Source organism: Dendrobium catenatum, unplaced genomic scaffold (genome assembly GCF_001605985.2).
Source record: "Dendrobium catenatum unplaced genomic scaffold, ASM160598v2 fragScaff_scaffold_610, whole genome shotgun sequence".
In the NCBI taxonomy this organism is placed as follows: Eukaryota; Viridiplantae; Streptophyta; class Magnoliopsida; order Asparagales; family Orchidaceae; genus Dendrobium; species Dendrobium catenatum.
The window spans coordinates 266951-285569 of record NW_021319072.1 but is presented as its reverse complement, the minus strand read 5'-3'; the positions used below and the strand labels follow the sequence as shown (position 1 = coordinate 285569).

The following is an 18619-nucleotide window of genomic DNA, read 5'->3' as shown; positions in this document are numbered from 1 at the left end:
TTTGATTATAAGTTTGCTAAAATCAGAGTTCAAATGATCTCGGATTTAATTTTTGAAGTTTCCAGCTTTATTTTTGCCTCGAGATTCGTGCCCGATCAAGATAATTTTGTTGTTATGATATATCAAGCAGATATTTTTTCCGGACTGGGAATGCGTTACAGTGTTGAATAATTTAGATTATAACAAAACACATCCAAACAAAAAACTTGTATTTATTGTTAACCCACTAGAACGAAACGTGAGTGAAATTAGGAATAAAAGGATGAAAACGGAAAAAATAATTGTCTCATTTCGAATGATCAGCCTTAGAGAATCAGAATAATAATGGGCTTGAACGTCTTGGGGTTTCATTACCATTATAATTTTTTAAAAAAATGATTGTTAAAGTTGTTATGGGAAGAAGCAATTATATATATAGCAATTTTTTTATAATTACTATAAATATTAATATAATTGATAGTAGAAAGTAAATTTTTATTATAAACATTAGTAAGAAAATACTATTTAAATAGAAATATAATTGTGATATGAAAAATAAATGCTTCTAATAGACTCTTAAAACATGTTGTAATACAATTATTTTTGGTTTGTTAGTCGGGAGTTTTGATTATCAACTAAAAAGTTTTAAATTCAAGTCTTAATTATGTAATATATATATATATATATATATATTATATTAATTTTTTTTTATAAGTATGTAATATATGAGTTTATCTTTATTGACCTAAGTGCCCCTAAAAATAGACATGCTGCAACTTCGTAAATACAGCTGATAACATGGAATATCATTTCATTTCCTTAATATTTGTTAAAACCAAATATGAACAAAAGAAATAATATAAATCATGTTTGGCTGGAGCTTTAAAGAATGCAAGTTTAAATGGTTTAAAAGAACGTGATGATACTTTGTATATTAATGAAATATATTTTTGAGCTATGTCAATAAAAATAATACAATCTATTTACCTGTGTTTCCCTTGATATAACATTTGCTTCTGGAGCCCCATAGCTGCACTTTTGGTACCGTTCTAATGTCTTCAGCATACTGGTGGAATACATGAAAAGTAACGCAGCAAGTTAAATTGCAGAAAGCTAGAGGAAACATCAAAATATAAATATAAAAAAAAATGATGTTTCCAAAAGTAACGCAGCAAGTTGGTAGTACGAAATTGTTGCCACGTATGCCACTTTTATGAAAGTTGATGTGGAACTTTTCTAAATTCGTAAATTATTATCAGACTTTTCCTATCTCGTATCCATTACAGCTTGGTAGTACAAAATTAGATACTTTTTTTTTGAGACATTTAGGTCATTTAAGACAAATTCATACACACAACGCATACGCAGACTTGAACCCAAATCCTTTTAGTTGGAAGCCTAAGCTCTCAACCAACAGACCAATATGAGCTGTGTCGAAATTAGATAATTCACCAAAATGTAAGATATTATGAGCAAAATCAGTTATTTCACGCTGGAATAGGTTGCTTAAGGGAAAATACCTAATTCCTAAGTTAAGAATCATTTCTAAAAGCTCATTGTTTTCCATTCTCCTACAAATTTCTGAAGGCTTTACCCAAAAAAAAATTCTAAAAGCTCAACATTTTGCATTGGCGACATATATTATTTTAAGCATGCATACTGAATAGAACTTAATCAGGATTAATGTTACAAATCTTGAATTTACTTTAAAATGATGTGTATGAATAATTATTTAAGTTTTATATTACATTCATCTAAAAATGGTGTCCGTAAGAATAATAAATTAATTTTTACATTACATTCATCTCAAACAAAATTAAAATATTTCAAAATCCATTTAGTTTAAAATAGGTTAGAATTCTATCACCCAATTATTTTTTCATTTCAAAAATGCACCTTATCAACTGCCATACAATCAGCTTATGCGTTACTAACTTGATAATAAATATTTTTTGGCCCTTTAGCATTAAGTTTATGCGAAATATTGAATTAATTATAGATGTATTTGTGACTGCAGAATTAATCATAACCATTAGCAATTAGCATAATAATGAAAACGTCCAGCATGCTAGGGTTGTCAATATGCATTCACAACTTATTTCTTTGTTAGTAACTCAGCAACATATTTCTTGAATCTACTCTGAAAGCGTAGGCTATTTTTGCATTCACCAACACGCACCTATTCAATCTCGACAAAAATGTTGGTAGGGCAAGCCCTTTTATCATTTTTTATTTTATTTTACAAAAAACTATGCTTATCTCATTGTTTTCCATTCTCCTAAACCTGGATGTAGAACAGTTTTTAGAAGAGTAACTTGACTTCAAAATAGAATAATAAAAACTATAAAACATAATAATTAGTAGGAAAGAACATTAGTTAAGTATAGAATTATTAAACAGCGAAAACATTGTAAGCATGAAAGCAGCCAAATTTAGTAGAAACTTTTTCTGCATATTTTAAAGCCCAAGTCATCCAAAAATGTTTTTATGAAATGAAAAGTAATGAAGTAATGTTATTCATCTTCTACTATCATCTGAAGTTATCAATGGTGAAGTTTCATAAAAAAAAATATGTTATTTTATCATGGAAAAGTTAGTAATGCAAGCTTAAAGTAGTCATTAAATAAAAGCTAATTGGCTTTAGATTATTTATACTTCAGATGATAGTAGAAGATGAATATTCAAGCTAGCTTAAGTCCAAATTACTATTCTATTATGAGAAGTTCAAGAGTTAAATCAAGATGCATGAATGGATGTTTAAGAGTCCAGATGTATTAGTGGATATTTGGAAGTCAAGTTGCATTAATAGAAGTCCAAGAGTAAAGACACATGAATGAACATTAAAGAGTTAATCAAGATGCATGCACAAAAAAATTATGATGCGTCTTTTAAAATCTTTGAATAAATAAAATCATTTGAATAATTTCAGCATAAGATGCATCTATCTTAATTAATCCTTCTTTTTCTTATTATAGTTTTAATGTATTAAATATATCCAAATATTATAAATAAGCTTATGAATGATATATAATATCATATTATGATGATTTAAGTTATTTTGAAAACCTTTTTTATTGGCTTAATGGTTATGTTCTTAGGGTAGGCTTTGTTGCTCTCCTCCACCCCTTTCTTTTTTTTTTTCAGATTAGATAAATATTACAATATTATAAAAGTTTAATCACATTTATTTATTTAGTTAACTTTATTTATATCCTCTCTTATCTTATGGAGTTCTAACACTCATTCCCTTACCTTATTAACTCGAAATAGTCTAGAATTTGTCCCCTTATGTATCCACCACCTATAAACACATAAAAAACCATTAACAATGACATGTACATTTTTTTCCACCTACCCTAATATGATAACTGAGCCTTCATCTCGTCCAAAGATATATAAATCATTGATATAAGCTCATTGATCTCAACCAAAATCATAATTAGCCTAGACTTAGTTGGGGCTCTCGATCACTATTGAAAACTAATCTCTTCCTAATGTTTTTTTTTTCACCAAAAACCTTATCCAATAGCTCCATTAAAACCTCTATACACCATAAAAACATCCCTCTCAAATCATTATAATTAAAGGTCCACCACTTATTCTCTATCATAGAAATTAAGTTTCTTAAAGAGGAGATTGCTACTATTAACATAATTGTTATACATATGAAAAATGATATTATTTTTTAAAGGGAGATGATACTTGATCTTTATGGTAAAATTCATTATTCTAATGCACTTTTATATCATAATCATGGCAAGCTAATCTTAACTTCTTAGGCTATGTTATAATTTCTGACTAAGCAAATGTGATAAGTTTTGTATGGGTTAGTTACAAGATCATGAATAAGTCTCATCAATTTGGATGAATTATTTAGTAATTAAATAAAATATTTCACATAATTTCAAAAAGTTAGGTAATTAAAAAGTATTAGATAACCCAATCTCATTCAAATCAATCTTGGTTGGCCTCTCTTCCTCTATATAAGACTTAAATTAAATAATATTGCTAAGCCTTTTATGTTTATTTTTAATGCAAATAATCTCATTTAATTATTTTATAATTGTCAAATATAAACTTAAAGATTATATTCTTTCTTAAGATGTCATATTTAGTAAGAGATGAACGTAAGGGAAAATCTATTGAATATAATTTTTCTTTTCAAGCATTGTTAGAAAATTAAAAAGATTAATCTTATGAAACTACCATTACATAATTATCATGGCCTCTACTACACCACCATGATCCCGACTCTACCAATCACTGTCACCATCATTTTTTCAACCGCACCACAGCCTTATTTTGTAGTCAAAAATTTTCCCCCTCCAACATTTACTCTTGCCACTCTATTTGGATTAACCATTTTTGCTATCCCTTTAAGAAAACCATCTACATATAACCATATTTCCTATATATATCCATGCTAATACTTGCACCATTTTATTATTTTGGGGTTTCTATCTATCTCTTTTCCTCTCTAATTATCCTTTAAGAACAAATACCTTGCTAAATAAAACTAATGGAGTGTATACCTACTACACGTAAGCACATATCATTTATTTAAAATAATAGTAACACATAAGAATTTAATGTGATTATTTTTACAAAATTAGGTATGATTATCTTCATTGATTTCTTTTTTTATCAAATTCAATTCTACATGTTAGATTCACTTTAAAGACTAACAAAGAAAATTAAATATATCCTAATGAATTAATTTGATGCTCCTTTGCATTAGGTAATAATATATCTTAAGGAGTTTATAAAATGTAATTTTGTAAAAAAAATATATATAATTTTGAACATTTAAGATTTGGATTTAACTTATTTTTTCAAAAATAATTATGATTTGAAGATTAAAAAAATTATTTTGCATTGTAAAAGTGCTTTTAATAGCTTTCCTATTAACATCACCAATAGATCTTGAGGAATTTTGAGTGATGAAACTTAGTATGCAAGCTTGTCTGTTTAATTACTAATATCAAAAAAATTTGGAGAAAGGTTTTAGTGCATTGGGGAGGGTGTGCTGGTGAGGTTATGCATATTGTGGGGAGTCTAAAGAATGTGAAAAAGATAGAGAAGAGCAAATAAACTTGTATTTTTTATTTGGGAGAAATAGGCATCTCTCAATATACTTATTGCTATATTTCACACATTATATGAAAAAAAAGACGAGCAATAATTTTTATTAGTGTTTTAAGTAATTTTTTAAATAAATTAATAAAATAGATAATAGAAGAGAGTTTAAATAAAGATTCTAATGAACCCATCATAAGCAGGCAAACCAAGTTGGTAGGCAACATATTCAAAAACAATTTAAATAAGTATGATTTATTTAAAATATGACTGCTAATCTTGTAATATTTTAAAAATTACATACATAATATTCTTTAGTATGACGAGTATATAAAATGAGAGGCATATGAAGCAGATTTATTCGAAAAGGGATATTTAAGTAGAAAATCTCAAAAATTAGTTTATGGATGTGGATGCATGACCATGAAGGAAAAACAAAGAGGAGAGATCATGAATAAGGATCTTAAGGAAAAACTTATGATGTTGCGTCCTCCTATATCACTTTTCCTGATTATATAGAGGGTGAGCAAAAAAATGATAGCAATTAGTAGTTACTATTGCAATGAATTTATAGTCTTATATGAATGTCTACATGCAAGCATATGATGATATCTCTATGTAATAATATAGTATGATGGGATAGACGAAGAAGTTGATGGTGAGAAAAATATTGGAAGAGTAGAAGGGAGTGAGGAAAGGAGTGAGTGAGGACAAAAGTAAATGAAAAACAAACCTGTGCTAAATTATAATAACTCTATTTTTTTTTTAAGTTTATTTTATTTTTTTATATTTGATTATGTTATTCTTAAATAGGTGGATGCTACTATTCAGCTTCATTAATTAAAATATATGTTTTACTACATTTGAAGGATACTATGTATATGATTGAATTATTAGAAAATATACTATTAGAAAATAATATCAAGTCATTGATAGATTTTCCACTATTAAATCAATCACTTAGTGGAAAATGTTTTAGTGTATAGTGATGGTTTGTTAGTTGAATCTTCTAGTAAATTCTCTTTTTGACCCTTTGGGCGATTAATCTGCTATTAATACAAGTTAGTTTTCGGCTATACGACTAATAGAAAGTATTAGTGGTCCCATCCATAAAACATCTATCAAAACTCATTCATTGAAAAGTTTTGATCATCAAAATTATTTTTGTAGATGATTTTTCTCAAAAAGTTCTTCAAAAATCTATAATTAAAAAAAAAAGATTGTTTAATTTTGTAGAAGACTGCCAACTTTCTATCCTCTAATGTGACCATTTTTTGCAGTTGGTGTTAAGTTAATAGCCTATATTAATGGCTTACATTTGTAAATGTGGCTAAAAATAATCAATAGAAGTTTGATTAAAGTTTTATATGTAATTTGATATAGTTTATATGGAATACAAACATTTTGCTAGCTTTTTTAGTGGTTTTAAAGAAGGATAATCAATTATAAGATATGATATAGTTTCAATCAAAAATGAATTTATGATGAAGTAATTGTTATATTTTGTGGTGAGTTTTTCTATCAATTAATATTTCTTGATAAAAAAACGGGATTTTTACATACATAACACTTTAAACTTCTCTATTTACTTATCTAACACCCAAACTTCTCTATTTACTGTTTAACCACCTAAAATACTACTAGATTATCTAAATTACCACTACACCGGAATCGTCCCGATCGAGCAACTCCACGTCGCCAGCACCAGTCGTCATCTCCACGCTTGTCTTCTCCAGGCGAACATCCCATCCGACGTCCGATTCAAAAATTAGGTGCTCAAGCTGCCCACACCGGTAGTCTTCTCCACACCGTATTCGCTCGAGCAGCTCTTTCCGCACGACTCCACCTTCCTTATCTTTGGACAGAGTCGCTCCAAGCTTTTTTCGCCTCAACTGTAGATCTCAACTTTCCTGTTCTTTCATGACTAATTTATTGTAATCCCTTGTATAAATTTAACATGAAAATCAAAATATCATGCAAATCGTGGAACAGAACATCCAGGAGACAAAATCGGAAATACCTGTTGCAGAAAAACTACTAATCCGATGGCGGAGGAGCAACGATATCATGAGGGCCACCTCCTCTGTGCCAACAACTGCGGCTTTTTCGGCTCGCCGGCCACCATGAACCTCTAGTCCAAGTGCTACCTCAACCACCGACTCAAAGAGGTGCAAGCCACTTTCGCCAAGATCGCCGTCAAAAAATTCTTCCTCCTCATCGGCGTCGTGGAGTTGCTCGATCGGGACGATTCCGGCATAATGGTAATTTAGATAATCTAGTAGTGTTTTAGGTGGTTAAACAGTAAATATAGAAGTTTGGGTGTTAGATAAGTAAATAGAGAAGTTTAAAGTGTTATGTATGTAAAAACCCCTAAAAAAACTCATAGTTCGTTTCAAAGGATGATCCTTTGTCAATTAATTTCTAACGAGAATGCCATTGTAATATGTACCTATAATTTTTGAGTCATAAAAGCAATCATAGGGTTATGACCAAAAATCCAAAATTGTTTTTCGCAAACAGATATCTCTTTTGCAATTTATGATGGATTATCCATAAACTTTTATAAATGTATGTCAAAAATTCCATCAACATAAATTATATCGCAATTCAAATTTTGACAAGGGTTTTATCAGAACCTCGTATTTTGTTATAAGACTCATCTAATAACAAAAAAAAGGATTTTTACTCATTTTTAACAAAAAAATCTTTCGCAGAGAGCATGCCTTGTGGTAAACCACTTGATTATAATTTTCTAAATATGGCATATATCTACGTAGTTTCTCTGTAGGCATGCATGAAGTTATTTCTTGCATTGATGATTTGTTTATTTCGAAAGAAATATAACACTCTCAAGATTTGTTGCAAGAGATTTTCGCCATTTGGGGGTAATGTAATCTTAATTTTATATATTCTTTAGGTTTATCTTTTGTTGAGAGCAGATGTACTAGTGATTTGGGAAGACCTAAAAGTGTATTTGCATTAAAATAAATCTTGTGGATTTTATATTTTTTAGTGAATAGATTAATTTATTCTCCCAAATGGTCAAAAGCAAAATTGAGGTTGAAACATATAATTGTTATTCTCTCCATTTATTTAATAGCATTAAATGTAACTTTTGCGGTCGTTCTATTCTCTTCGGCTAATACTTATATTTGAAATATTTGATGGCCTTCGCACAATTAAAACAAAAAGGACAACAAATCAACTAACCCTATAAGGAGATTTATTTTATTTATATTTATTAAAGTCGAATTAACTTAAACTGATTATGAAAAAAGAGATAATCAACTTCACTTTTAGGTTGGCGTGGTCATTAATGTGGATTCGACCCTTCCTTAAAATATCATCTAAAATACCGTGAAGCGCTCTACAGACTGAAGGGCAAGTGCTTCGGTTGGTTTTCCACAGCAAGCGAACAAAAGCTGGACCTTATTTATGGTGGAGAAAAGGACAAACCATAATACTAGGAATCACATTAACTGGATGTGACTCCTAAAGCTGTGAAACATAAGAGAAACCATGCATAGATTTCTCATCGGTATGCTTTTCCGACACCAACCAATCACTTCGTCCTTCAATCAAGCAGCACACGAAATCCAATCAACGCGCGCCGAAACAAAACACTGCATCTTGGCAAAGCCAATATGGTTGGACTGACGAAAAAAAAAAAACTACAAAATATAATAAATTAATTGCTTATGTAAAAAATGCTATAGAAATTCAGAAAACCAAAACCATAAGAGACTTAACTATAGAAAAATGGATAATCTTAGTCCGATATAATTTAAGCTACTTTTGAAGAAAGTTTGGCAAAGCAGATCTTCAGGCTTTTGAGTATTGTGTTTTGTATTCTCTATGTTAATCGAATTAAGGTGTAAAGGAGTAAAAGGAAAATGAAAAGAAAGGAAGAAAAATGGACTCCATTTCTAGCTTAGAAATAAACAACTAAATTTTCGAGAAAAATATAAAGGAACCCCAGACTGTCAAAGACGCCGGTCTAAAACCTAAAGCAGTAGAGATCAGAAAGAAACATGGCTTTCACCTAGTATTGTTGTTTCTTCCAAAAAAAAAAAACCTAGTATTGTTGACGTGCACCCAAAGCAAAACAGACTTTTTACTTTTGTTACACAAATCCGCAACCCTATACTCTAAACTTCAAGGCACGACCAAAGCTAAAATCACACAGTTGAATAACCATAAAACAAAGGGGCAAAAGAGTTAAAAAACAAGCAAGAAATTAGGAGAGCCTAAAGTAGAACCCAGTTCCAAATGCCATCGGGTTCTTTTTCTCAGCAGATCTACTCCTTTCCTTCAGTCTTTCACGGAAATGGAAATCTAGCAATTTAACGGGAAGTCATATTAAAAGCAAAAGACATATAAATCGTATACCTAGAGCTGCTGCAAAACTCATAAAGCTTCCCGCGGTTGGAGAAGATGATGAGGGCGACCTCAGCTTCGCAGAGGACCGAGAGCTCATAGGCCTTCTTTAAGAGACCGTTCCGGCGCTTTGCGAAGGTTACTTGCCGGTTGATCTTGTTCTCGATCCGCTTCAACTCCACTCTCCCTCTTCCCATCTTCCCCTAGCTCTTCTTGTATAAACCGATGATCGATGGAAGAGGAAAAGAGAAAAAGAAGCAAAAATGCTGAGTAACTTCTGGCTGGAAGAAGGCAAGTGGTTCCTGCTTTACTATTTATAGGGTGAGAAAGCGATATATGAACACTGTGGGGGCCCTCCCTTCTCATTACCCTAAGAGGGTTCCCCATTTCTCTTTGCTTTTCCACCTTTTGGGCCTGTCGTCGCCTTGTGGGGTGGTGAAAGAGCTGTGAATTCCAGAGAGTCTGGTCCGCGAAGAGAGAGAGACAGAGGAGGGAAACCTTAAAGGCGAAATTATAAAAAGGAGCCTCTCGAATTTATATTTAAACAACAGTAGCGAAAGCAAGAATTAATTATAAAGAGGAGCAGTTGGAATACCGTTCTCGTTAAAGTTCGAATAATGGAAAAAAAATTCAAGTATTCATGAATACGAAATAAGAATTTCGTATTCAATTATATATACTAAATTAAACTTAAAATATGAACACTACACTAAGGCTATATTATGATTCAATTAAAGTTAATTAATGTTTAATTAAATTTAAAAAATGTCCTGTTTAAATTTTAAAAAAATATCCTCATTCAATAAAAAATTTATGAAGATTGAATGAGAATTTTATTCATGGCCTAGTGAATCATAATATAACATTATTTAATTAATCATACTTTAAATTTAATTTAGTACTGAATGCATAATTCTAAATTTTGTACTGATGAATATGAGAATTTGATTCAGGTATTCGAACTTTTAAGGAGTGTGATCAGATTCAAAAAATTTGTATTTGCTCCTCTTTTAAATGATTCTGGCTAATGTTCCTATGGATTAATTATGATTCAATTCTGGCTAATGTTCCTATCGATTAATTATGATTCGAGCACCTACTTTTCATAATTTCACAAAACTTAAACAGAGGGAGTTCTGACGATGGACGATCAAATTGATGGAAATGTGTCCAATGGTGGATGGGCAAGGATTGATAATCTTGGCCGCTACAGACATTTATGACCCCATCGTTATCTTCCGGATGATCTAGTAGACAGCATCAAATCTTCAGATTTGTAGAAATTTGGTATAGTTATGGTTTTTTAGTTGAATGTTCTAGTAAATTGTCTTTTCGAACCTTCGGGCGATTAATCCACCATTACTACAAGTTAGTTTTTGGCTATACAACTAATAGAAAGGATTAGTTGTCCCATCCATAAAATATCTACCAAATCTCAATCATGGATAATTTTTTAAAAATCAAAACTATTTTTGCAGTTGGTTTTTCTCAAAAAGTTCATAAAAAATCTAACTTTTTCAAAAAAAAAAAAAAAAGATTTAATTTTATAGATCATACTGCCAATGTTCTCTCCTCTAATGTGAGCATTTTATGTAGTAGGTGTAAGTTAATAACCTACAATGGCTTGCATTTTTTAAATGTTGCTAGCTATAAATAATCGATAGAAATTTGACGAGAGTTATATATGTAATTCGATACAGTTTATATGGAATACGAATATTTTGCTGATTTTTTTAGTATTTTTGAAGATAGAAAATCATTTATAAGATATGATCAAGTTTCAATCAAAAATGAATTTATGATAAAGTACTTATTATATTTTGTGGCGAGTTTTTCAATCAATTAATATTTACTGACGAAAAATTCATCGTTCATTTCAAAGGATGATCCTTTGTAAATTCATTTCCAACAAGAAAGCCATCACAATATGTCACTAAAAATTTTGAGTCATAAAAAGCAATGATAGAGTTATGACCAAAAATCCAAAATTGAGTTTTGCAACATATTATCTCTTTTGCAATTTATGATGGATTATCCATAAGTTGTTATAAATATATATCAAAAATATCATTGATATATCTACAAAAAATTATCTTGATACAGCACGAATATCAAGGAAAAAATAAGTTGAAAATTTCAAAAATTAAATTTGTGATCGTCCGAACTATGATTTCAGCAAACTTACAGTCGAACTGAATGTCTTGAAAATATGAATCCAACGACACAAAAATTTCACTCAATTTGAGCCCAAATGTGTCTATATCGAAGACCCAAAGCACCTTTAAAAGGTTCAAATCATAATTTGGAACTTTTCAAAGAGTGACATGGTTATAGTCGAATCGAGCGGCTCAACAAGATGAATCCAACAAGGCCAAGATTGTTGAATTCTGACATCATTAAGGCTTGTAATTGCCTAGTATACGGCCCATGATGAAAAGGATCGACAACAGACGTCTATTCAAATGGCTCCCGATTTATCCTTCATCTCTTTCTTATTTATTGGTCATGCTACTATCAGAAAACTATAAATAGATCCATCATTCTTCATTGAAGGGGAGGATCAAGGGAGAAGCAAATAAGAGATGAAAGAGAGAGATAGATCTCTCTTGCCTCCAGACTCCTCGACTACCAACTATCTTAGGACTATCGTCGGACTTTCACCAAGCCACCAACTGATAACGGACTTTAGCCTGTCCGTTGACTAACATCGGACTTTCGCCCGGCCACCAACGGATGTTGGATTTACACCCAGCCATTAACTATCGATGGTCTTTCTAACCTCTGTCACCCGTCGAATACGGTTCTTCTGATCTTCATTGCAAGCAATGATCTTTATGACCAATATTGCTTATCGATAGTGCTTCCGACATCCATCGTTAGACTATAGTCTATCCAACCTCCGTCGCTAGCTGACTATGGTCCTTCTTACCTCCACAACCAGGCAACGATCTTTCTAACCACTTTCGACTATAGTCCTTCTAACATTTGTCTCCATACTAAGGTCTTTTCAACTTCTTTTAGCCGCCGACTACGGTCCATTTGACCTCCTTGGCCAAAAAATGGCCTTTCAAACAACTGTCCCTAGCCGACTACAAACATTCCAACCTCCATTACCATACCAAAATATTTCCAACATTTGTCGCCCACCGACTAAGGTCCTTCCGACCTCCATCGCCTGATAACGATTATTTCGACCACTATCGCCTGATAACGGTCATTTTTTTCATCCTTCACCAGATTATGATCTTTCTGACCTTCATCGTCCATCGAATAAGGTCCTTCAGACCTTTGTCACCATACAATGGTCTTTCTAACCACTATCACTTGCTGAATACGATCCTTTAAAAAATTCTTCATCGTCTGATAACGATCATTCTAACCTCCGTTGCTCGCTGACTATGATCCTTTCAACCACTGTCACCCAACTATGATATTTCTGACCTCCATCACCCGCCGACTATAGTCCTGCTGACTAAATAAACATGTTAGTACTAGTTCTTCCTATTCTCACTATTGATGTAATCTATATGATGTATAATTGCTACATAAAACCATGGCTTTCCCTCAAGGAAGGGCCTCATTTATAATTGACTGCAAATACTAGTGAATTCATTCAAACTAGGTAGGGCCTCGTGATTTTCTTCTCTTTTCAAGGGTTTTCGCGTAAAAATCTTGATGTTTCTTATAAATGTTGCACCCTTCCTTTTATCTAATTGTGTGCTGGATCTTCATATAAAGCTAAGACTTTAAAAACTTTATATTTCTTTACTCGCATGAATATTCCAGAACGCAATAATCATCGACACAAATTATATCGCAATTCGATTTTTTACGAGAGTTTTATCAGTACCTCATGTTTTGTAATAAGATTTATCTAATAACAGAAAAAGATATTTCGAGTAATTTTTAGCCAAAAAATCTTCCACATAAGACATGTCTTTGTGGTGAACTTATTGATTAGAATTTTCTAAACATGGTATACAATCTACATAGGATTTCTATGTAGGCGTGCATGAAGTTATTTCCTCTGTGATTTAGTTGCTGGTAGTAGGGGTAATTTTTTCCACTTATTAATTTACCAATATCTGGTGGTTCTCTGGTTATTGTATCTTGTTGCTGCTTCTCGGGTTTATGACTTTCTATTCTATTTTTTTGTTTTATTTTCTAGGTGCTACAAGTATGGGAATTTTGGTGTTGTTATACACCCAGTTGCTATGATGGTTCTTTTTGGTTATATGAGTGGGAGTTTGTTGCTCCTTATTCTGACCGAGGCTGTTATATTTGCCTTCATTGCTACTGGAAGTATGGCCGACATTTGGTTTGCTACCTAAACTAATTTTTTTAATAACAATTGTTTGACTTTATATATTTATCAATACTGGTTGCATCCTCCTTGTGACTTTTTCCCCTTGTGTTGGAGTTTTTTTTTTTTTTTTTTTGCAGTATTGGAGGCTAGATGTATGTCTTTGCTTTTTTTGCTGGGAGGTCGCATGTTCAAGGTTTTTTTGATAGGTGTGGGATTGCCTACTTTTTTTTGTTACAGGATGTTCATGCTGATTGATTTACTTTTGTTCTTCTTTTTTTGGGTGCTGTCTAGCTACTTGCAGCCCTATATTGTTCTTAGGGATTTTTATAACTCTTAGTATTAGGAAACATCGGCTCTTTAGTTTTCTTTTGTTTTATTTTGTATCTCCTGTGAACACTAGTGAGCTAGAGGTTCTTTTTTAGGACCTTGTAATTCCTTTTTATATTGACCTATAGGCCCCTCCGTGGGTTTTAACAAAAACAAGTTATTTCTTGTATTGATGATTTGTGACTTTTGAAATAAATATAATGCTCTATAGATTTGTTGCAAAAGATTTTCATCATTTGGGTGTAACATGATCTTTTGTTGAAAGCAGATCGACTAGTGATTTGGGAAGACCTAAGTGTGTATTTGCATTGAACATAAATCTTGTGCCTTTTATATTTCTTAGTAAATAGATTAATTTCTTCTCTCAATTGCTCATAAGCAAAATTGAGGTTAAAATATATAATTGTTATTCTCTCCATTTGTTTGATCGCAGTAATTTTTACTTAAGTGGGCGTTCTATTCGTTTCGGATAATAATTATACTTGAAATATTTGATGGTTTTCGCACAATTAAAACAAAAAAGACATTTATTTTATTTGTATTTATTTAAGTCAAATTAACTTAAATAGATTTTGAAAAAAGAGAGAATGTTTAGACTTCCGCCCAACCACCAACATATGCCAGATTTTTGCCCGCCCACAGGCTGACGCTAAACTTCCACTCGTCCATCAATTAACGTCGGATAATTTTTCGGCCACCAACTAACATTGGATTTACACCACATGCCACTAGCTATCGACAGTCTTTCCAACCTTTGTCGCTCATCGACTACGGTACTTCTGACATCCATTACAAGAAAACGATCTTTCTGACCACTACTGCATATCGAGTACTATAGTACCTCTAAACTCCATCATTAGACTACAGTCTTTCCATCCTTCATCGTTGGCCGACTATGGTCCTTCTTACCTCCACAACCAGACAACTGTCTTTATAACCACTATCGTCCATTGACTATAGTCTTTCTAACATCTGTCATCATATTAAGATCTTTCTAACCTCAGTCACTAGCTGGCTATGGTCCTTTTAACCTCCGTCGCTAGACAATGGACTATCTGCCAACTGTCCCTCGCCGACTATGATCCTTACAACTTTCATTATCAGACCACGATCTTTCCGACCTCCGTCGTCCTCCGACTAAGGTCATTCTGATATCCATTGCTTGATAATGATCATTCTGACCACTATCGCATGATAATTGTCATTTTTGACCTCCTTCGATAGACTACGATCTTTCCGACCTTCATCGCATGTTAAATATAGTCATTTTGACCTTCGTTACCATACAATGATCTTTCTGATCACTCTCGCCCACCAATTATGATCTTTTCGATCTCCATCGCTTAATAACGATCATTCTGACTTTTGTCGTTCGTCGACTATGATCCTTTCAACCAATGTAACCCAACTATGATATTTCTAACCTCTATCGCTCGCCGACTATTGTCCTTCCAACCAAACAAACATGTTAGTATGTACTGATTCTTCCAATTCTTACTATTAATGCACTCTATATGATGTATAATTAATACATAAAACCAAGGCTTTCCCTCAATGAAGGGCCTCATTTATAATTGACTGCAAACACTAGTGGATACCTTCAAACTGAGTTAGGCCTCGTGATTTTTTTCCTCTTTTGAAGGGTTTCCATGTAAAAATCTTGATATTTCTTATAAATGTTGCATCCTATCTTTTGTCTGATTGTGTGATAGATCTTCGTATAATGCTAAGACGTTAAAAACTTTATATTTCTCTACCACGCAAATATTTCAGGACGCAATAATCATCGACATAAATTATATTGCAATTTGGTTTTTGACGAGGGTTTTTATCAATACCTCATGTTTTGTTATAAGATTCATTTAATAACAAAAAAAGAGATTTTGAGTAATTTTTAGCCAAAAAAATTTTCCACAAAAAACATGTCCTTGTAGTGAACTTCTTGATTAGAATTTTCTAAACATGGTATACATCTACGTAGGATTTCTCTGTAGACATGCATGAAGTTATTTCTTTCATTGATGATTTGTGTCTTTTGAAACAAATATAATGCTCTATAGATTTGTTGCAAGAGATTTTCGCCATTTGGGGGTAATATAATCTTATTTTGATATATTCTTTAGGTTTATCTTTTGTTGAGAGCTATTTTGCAACGATACACTTATTTATGAAGGCGTATTGTATCTGATACATCGATACATGGATACACCTCATATACGGCACCGATACGTCTCGGATACGCCTTTGTCGTATCCAATTCAAATATTATTTAATTTCAAAAGGACACGAGTATCCGAAACGCTTGTCCATTGAAAAAAAAAAGACTCGTCGTATTTACTTCAGTGGCTGTGATATTAGAAATTTCTACTCATTTCCGAGATGGATTTGAGTCACTTGATGATATGGGGATATTAGAAATTTCTAATCTTTCATTTGATGATATGGGGATATGAGAAATTGTTATTCTCACCACTTGTTTGATTGCACTAAATTTTACTTGAGTGGGCGTTCTATTCGCTTCGGCTAATACATATGCATGAAATATTTGAAGGAATTCGCACAATTAAAACAAAATTGACTACAAATCAACTAACCCTTCAAGGAGATTTATTTTATTTGATTTTATTAAAGTCTGGATTAACTTAAACTGATTATGAAAAAAGAGATAATCAACTTCATGTTTAGTTTGGCGTGGTAATTAATGTGGATTCGACCCATCCTTAAAATATCACCTAAAATACCGTGAAGCGCTCTACTGACTGAAGGGCAAGTGCTTTGGTTGCTTTTCCACAGCAAGCTCAGATTCCGGTATTGCTAGAAGATTAACCGAAGGTTTCTAATTTAAAGGATGTTTTCAAGCGAACTAAAGCTGGACCAGATTTATGGCAGAGAAAAGGACAAACCATACTACTAGAAATCACATTTAACAGGACGCGACTCCGAAATCTTCGAAACATAAGAGAAACCATGCGTAGATTTCTCATTTGTTTGCTTTTCCGACACCAACCAATCACTTCGTCCTTCAATGAAGCTGCACACGAAATCCAATCAACGTCAAGACCGCCGAAACAAAACACTACATCTTTTCAAAGCCAACATGGAGAGAAAGGGAGAAGTAAAAATTTCCCTTCGTTGAACTGACGAAAAAAAAAAAAAACTTAATTATAGGAAAATGGATAATCTTAAGCCGAGTATTGTGTTTTGTACTCTACATGTTAATTGAATTAAGGTGTAAAGGAGTAGAAGGAAAATGAAAAAGAAAGGGCCGGGAGAAAAATGGGCTCAATTTCAAGCTTAGAAATAAACAACTAAATTTTCGAGAAACAGATAAAAGGAACCTTAGGGACATTGAATGACCGCGGGTCTAACTCCTAAAGCAGTATAGATCAGAAAGAAACATGTCTTTCACCTAGTACTGTTGACGCGCACCCAAAGCTTAAAAGACTTTACTTTTTTACACAAATACACAACCCAATGCTTTCAACTTCAATGCACGACCAAAGCCAGCTAGAATCACACAGTTGAATAACCCTAAAACAAAGAGGCTAAAGAGTTAAAAAAACAAGCAAGAAATTAGGAGAGCCTAAAGTAGAACCCAGTTTCAAATGCCATTGGGTTCTTTTTCTCAGCAGATCTACTCCCTTCCTTCCGTCTTTCATCGAAATGGCAATCTAGTAATTTAATGGGAAGTCATATTAAAAGCAAAAGACAGAAATATTATACCTAGAGCTGCTGCAAAACTCATAAAGCTTCCCGCGGTTGGAGAAGATGATGAGGGCGACCTCAGCTTCGCAGAGGACCGAGAGCTCATAGGCCTTCTTTAGGAGACCGTTCCGGCGCTTTGCGAAGGTTACTTGCCGGTTGATCTTGTTCTCGATCCGCTTCAGCTCCACTCTCCCTCTTCCCATCTCCCCCTAGCTCTTCTTGTATAAACCGGTGATCGGTGGAGGAGGAATAGAGAAAAAGAAGCAAAAAATGCTGAGTAACTTCTGGCTGGAAGAAAGGAAGTGGTTCCTGCTTTACTATTTATAGGGTGAGAAAGCGATTTATGAACACTGTGGGGGCCCTCCCTCCTCATTACCCTAAGAGGGTTCACCATTTCTCTTTTCTTTTTTCACCTTTCGGGCCTGTCGTCGCCTTGTGGGGTGGTGAAAGAGCTGTGAATTCCAGAGAGTCTGGTCGTTAAGAAAGAGAGAGAGGAGCGAAACCTTAAAGGCGAAATTATAAAAAGGAGCAACTCGAAGTTATTTTTAATCCATAGGAGCGAATGCAAGAATTAGTTATAAAGAGGAGCAGATGGAATACCGTTCTCGTTAAAGTTCGTATAAAGGAAAAAATTCAAGTATTCATGAATAAGAAATAAGAATTCCTTATTCAATTATATATACTAAATTAAACTGAAAATATCAGTAATTAACTATGGTTATATTATGATTCAATTAAAAGATAATTAATTTTTAATTAAATTTAAAAAATGTCCTGTTTAAATTTTAAAAAAATATCCTCATTCAATAAAAAATTTATGAAGATTGAATGAGAATTTTATTCATGGCC

At 32.6% G+C, this 18619-nt stretch overlaps 2 protein-coding genes across 2 annotated transcripts in view; both read right to left on the bottom strand.

Moving 5' to 3' along the window:
- LOC110116738 (agamous-like MADS-box protein AGL9 homolog) overlaps positions 1-9697 on the bottom strand; it is a 53322-nt gene extending 43625 nt beyond the window's left edge. The window contains exons 1-2 of the mRNA XM_020850437.2: positions 9445-9697; positions 967-1045 (exon numbers count right to left, since the gene is read on the bottom strand). Of these exons, the coding sequence (XP_020706096.1) occupies positions 967-1045; positions 9445-9629 (264 nt within the window). The 5' untranslated portion in view covers positions 9630-9697. The remainder of the gene's footprint in view (positions 1-966; positions 1046-9444) is intronic.
- A 7120-nt stretch (positions 9698-16817) lies between these two features.
- Positions 16818-17973, bottom strand: LOC110116735 (agamous-like MADS-box protein AGL9 homolog). The gene is made up of 3 exons (XM_020850433.1): positions 17789-17973; positions 16994-17096; positions 16818-16901 (listed from the first exon to the last, which is right to left on the bottom strand). The coding sequence occupies exons 1-3, from the start codon at positions 17971-17973 to the stop codon at positions 16818-16820; spliced, it is 372 nt and encodes a 123-aa protein (XP_020706092.1).
- Positions 17974-18619: the final 646 nt, after the last annotated feature.

Bases quoted from the DNA above. Each gene is read 5' to 3' on its own strand.
- LOC110116735 (XM_020850433.1), bottom strand. From the start codon at position 17,973: ATGGGAAGAGGGAGAGTGGAGCTGAAGCGGATCGAGAACAAGATCAAC. The intron at 17,097-17,788 runs GTATAATATTTC...TTTCGTGTGCAG, and splicing joins GAGTTTTGCAGCAGCTCTAG to CTTCATTGAAGGACGAAGTG. The intron at 16,902-16,993 runs GTTAAATGTGAT...CCTTTAAATTAG, and splicing joins AGATTTCGGAGTCGCGTCCT to AAACCTTCGGTTAATCTTCT.